The 4,231-nt window shown below is 42.5% G+C and overlaps 1 protein-coding gene across 1 annotated transcript; it reads left to right on the top strand.

The window, feature by feature from the left end:
* Positions 1 to 1,404: 1,404 nt before the first annotated feature.
* Positions 1,405 to 3,240, top strand: LOC110287327 (heat shock transcription factor, X-linked member 3-like). Its single transcript, XM_021153979.1, has 2 exons — positions 1,405 to 1,935; positions 2,609 to 3,240. Exons 1-2 carry the CDS (start codon positions 1,444 to 1,446, stop codon positions 3,215 to 3,217), a joined length of 1,101 nt encoding a protein of 366 aa, XP_021009638.1. The 5' UTR covers positions 1,405 to 1,443; the 3' UTR covers positions 3,218 to 3,240.
* Positions 3,241 to 4,231: the final 991 nt, after the last annotated feature.

The raw sequence follows: 4,231 nt of genomic DNA, 5'->3' as shown, positions 1-4,231 counted from the left end.
AAAATTGAGCTTTGATCAGAATGCCTGTCTTAGCTGCATTCCTTTCTCTTGTCGCCTAGCCCCTCTTCTCTTACAGGTTTCCAAAATGCCTTTCCAGGCTAGAACCCAGGCTGTTATCTGCTGGCCGGACACAACATAAACAGATAGAAGCTTTCCTTAAGACAGATCCCATGAAAACCAAGTTACAAAGACCTGAACAAGGACAATACCAATAGACATGCTAACATGGAAGTTGGAAATTTCCCCAGGACCCTACCCCTAGACAAAGGACTATAGGCAACTAAGGAATGCTAAGAGTGGGAGAGTTGCCATTCCCTAGGGATGAGCCCCCAATTGGTTTTCCAATGCCAATACCCCAAAACATATATACAAGCAACACAAAATGGAATCATCAAGTTGTACTTGTATATTTGCATATATATGCATAATAACAATAACAATCAACGAGAATGAGGCCGTAAATTTGAGAGGAAAGAATGGGAGCCACATAGGAGAGGTGAGAGGAAGTAAAGGCAATGGAGAAACAATGCGATTTCATAAAAATAAAAATCACTGTCATGAGCCCTATGAATGATTTTTAGAGGGAAGAAATGGAAGTGAGTGACAATTTCTGTTTTGATCCACAGAACAAAGAGATTTATTTGGTGGCAAGCTGAAGTGTACATGGAAACTAAAAGCACCACTGAGGATGTGGCCATATAATCACACAACAGTGTTTAGAATAATTCTACCATCAAGTAACTAGAGGAATGTAACTAGAGGCCATCTTATCCTACTTGGGCATAATAATGCTCAGTGGACAAGCTGAACAGATTATAGGGGAACACATTCCTAATTAGGATCTACATGAAGAGACACTATCAAACAGAGAAGCAGTTGGAAGAAACCAATGCAAGACTTAGAGAGGGGTGGGTGAACAAGTAGAGGGTAAATGCAAGGGTAGACCACTATGCCTAAGAGGTACTGTAATCTAGCAATCTATATATCAGGAGGACCCATGCTAAGACCCAAGCTTGTTGTAACTAAGGGCTAGTCTTTGAGCTCTGAGTTAGGGAAAGAGTAACAGTAACTATCCCTCCTATTGAGGAATACAAGGGGCAAAGATGTTTCTCAACTCAAACAGGACCCATGATAAGATATATATTATTAGAAAGGAGAGTTTTCAGCATACATTTGTATAAAAGTAGAAGAGCTGGGGTCTTCCCACCTACCTATCCACTCACCACATATGCTCCGCCTGGCTTCCCTCTCCAGACTGGCTCTGAGCCATCTTGGTGACATCACATAACAAAGAAAGAGAATGATGGCTTCAACAGATGTATACTGAGAATCTAGAACTTTATAGTCACTATTATTGGGTATTCCTACTGGAACCAAAGGCACATTGTCTTGATAGGACAGAGACTTGTGATCTGCTGTCCAGAGCACTCCTGATGGAGAATCATGTCTAGTCAGAATGCGGAAAAGGATTGTGAAGCCAACATGATCCCAGATGTTGATCAAGAACATGAGAGCAAGGTTTTCCCTAGTACTTTACCTGATTCAGAGGCACATTCAAGAGTAAGTTTGGTGAAGCAAGATTACCAAGATGTGTTACAATGTCCAGCCTTAGAAGAAAACCCCCCAGCTGAAGAACAAAGCCAACCTATAGACAATGAGGAAGGCAACATTGACCTCCTCAATCTGCCCTTCCCCAGGAAGCTATGGACCATAGTGCAGAATGAGTCATTCAAGTCAGTCAATTGGACTGAGGAAGGAGACACCATCATAATTGAAGTAGACCTTTTCCAGAGAGAGGTCCTTCACCACAAGGGGGCAAAGATTTTTGAAACAGACAGCTTGAAGGGTTTTATTCACCAGCTCAACCTGCATGGATTTAGGAAGATATACCCTGGGAGCCATGTGGTTTCCTCTGGAGAGAACAGGAGAGTAATGGTAAAGTACAAAGAACTTTTGTGTTCCACTTTTAATAACAGAAGCATACACATCCCCTCCTCATGACACAAAGAATATCAGTTCTTTACTTCCAAGGATAACTGTTTCAGCAGTAGATATTACTTACTGAAAAGTGAAAACATAGACTTTGAATGTCATGGCTTTGCTCTTAAATTACATAGGGCCCACCTAAAACTCTACAGACAAAATGAATGGCTATAAGAGGGTAGTAAATGGCCAGGCATGGTGGTGAACACCTTTAATCCCAACACTCAGGAGGTAGAGGTAGGTGGATTTCTGAGTTCGAGGCCGGCCTGGTCTACAAAGTGAGTTCCAGGACAGCCAGAGCTATACAGAGAAACCCTGTCTCGGAAAACAAAAAAAAAAAAAAAAACAAAAAACAAAAAAGGGAAGGCAGTAAATGGTGTATGCGTGCATGTGTGTGAGTGAGAGAGAGAGAGAGAGAGAGAGAGAGAGAGAGAGAGAGCATTACAATCCAAACTTAGAAATCATTTATCCTTAATGAGGTAATGCCATAAGACACAAGGGTACTTGCCAACTCAGTTATTTTTTTTTCATCACAAATTAAGACACTGTGACAGGTACATGTAATGTTGTTGGGGATCAATGCATGTTTCATCTCAGTATAGCTAAAATGTTCGTTTTGTTTCAGATGTACCGCAACTTCAACTTTCAAAGGGATAAGCCTGTACTCCTTCAATACATCTGGGGAAAAGAAGACCAGGGAAATCTCAGCTACCAAGCAATCTGTGTACCAATTCCACTTAGTGCTTATCAAGACCCAACTTCAAAAAAAAAGATGTTACCTACCAGACGTTCTCCACGATTCCATCATAAGCCTGAGAAAGAAGACGAGGAAGAGTCCAAGAAAAAAAGGTCCAAAGTCCAGGAACCCAAAGGAAATCAGGGCTTTGTGTTTTCTAATGTATGGGCTATGAAAACTATTCCTGGATGTTCACTAGGAAAGCAGTCTCTTGGGGAGTCAAGCAACCCAGTTGGGGAGGACAACTCGGGGAATATTATATGTGTGCCTCAAACTGCTCCTGAAATCCAAGGTACAGAAGAAGTGCCCCGTGCCAACTCCTCAGGGTACCCCATTTTGGGTTCTATGATGTCTCTGTATAACAACTGCTGTTCTGTCATATTGTCTGCCCTCTCAGAGAGGCCACCAAATGAGACCCCTGATGAAGAAGAACAGGAAGGGTCCTCAGATTACAAGTGTGTAATCTGCGAGTCCATAAAGCATAGTCATCCTTTATGAACTCACGGGCCCCAAGAGATCAGTAGAAAAACACTTTTGTAATGGTCAATCCATTTCTTGGTGTCAAAAAGATGAATCTCATGATGGTAAATAAAAGATCTAAATGACAATCTAGAGTCTGTGCACTATGTGACCAACTGTGGAATTCTTTTGCCTTGTCTTCTACATCCTTACATTTGCACTGCTGGTTCCTGAGTAGCAGCAGTGATTTACATGCTCAGCAAAACATTTTGGCTACTGAGGTGGAGAACAAGTCTAGCAAGATCTGCTCCCTGACACTTATCTGCTGGCTGCGGATCTGGGCATGTCTCCTCACACTACTGACATGGGTTAAAGGAGGAGACTTGATTCCCCAGGGCTCCTGCCTCCAGAAAGTTACTGGGCAGCAGCTGAGGCTGCCTACCAAGCATCCATTAGCCCTGTATAAGCCAACTTCAAACTAGGTGCCTGTCTGATAAGGGATGAACAGTACTACACCCTGACTCCTAAGATATAGGCCCCTCCTCTCAGCACTTGGGGGTCGGAAATTGCCTGTCATGTGAAGAAGAGAGACTTTAGAAGTATATCAAAAGAACCTGCAAAATGTTATTTAAAAATTTCTACCACCTAAAACTTCTTAACCAGTCTTTAGGACTCATAGTTATACTTAGGAGTTTTAAGATAAATACCTGGATGAGGCTGCTCCCTCCTTGCCTGGGGGAACCTCTACACAGGGATCTTGCACTGCAAAACGATGGGACATGGTTGGGTTTCTCAATGAATTCTTCTCTTCACCACAGATTTGCCACAATATTGATGTCTACTCAGTGCCTTACACCGGACTGGAATATCAGCATGGAGAAACACACATGGTGTGTGTCTGTGTGGAGAGATTACAGGGGCAGACAGGCAACTCTATATATCTCTACCATCCAGACAACAGTAGACCAAAGTAAGCTTGAGCACAAAGGTCATTTTCTGGTAGGTTTCCATTTCTGTAGATGCCAAGATGCTTGGGTGTGCGTCCTCAAAGTC

Source organism: Mus caroli, chromosome X, assembly GCF_900094665.2.
Source record: "Mus caroli chromosome X, CAROLI_EIJ_v1.1, whole genome shotgun sequence".
NCBI classification, from domain to species: domain Eukaryota; kingdom Metazoa; phylum Chordata; class Mammalia; order Rodentia; family Muridae; genus Mus; species Mus caroli.
The sequence above is the reverse complement of the archived record's forward strand: the minus strand, read 5'-3'. Positions and strand labels throughout refer to the sequence as shown.

Excerpts from the sequence above, each read along its gene's own strand:
- LOC110287327 (XM_021153979.1), top strand. The coding sequence starts at position 1,444 with ATGTCTAGTCAGAATGCGGAAAAGGATTGTGAAGCCAACATGATCCCA. Across the intron at positions 1,936-2,608 it reads GAGAGAACAGGAGAGTAATG|ATGTACCGCAACTTCAACTT; the intron begins GTAAAGTACAAA and ends GTTTTGTTTCAG.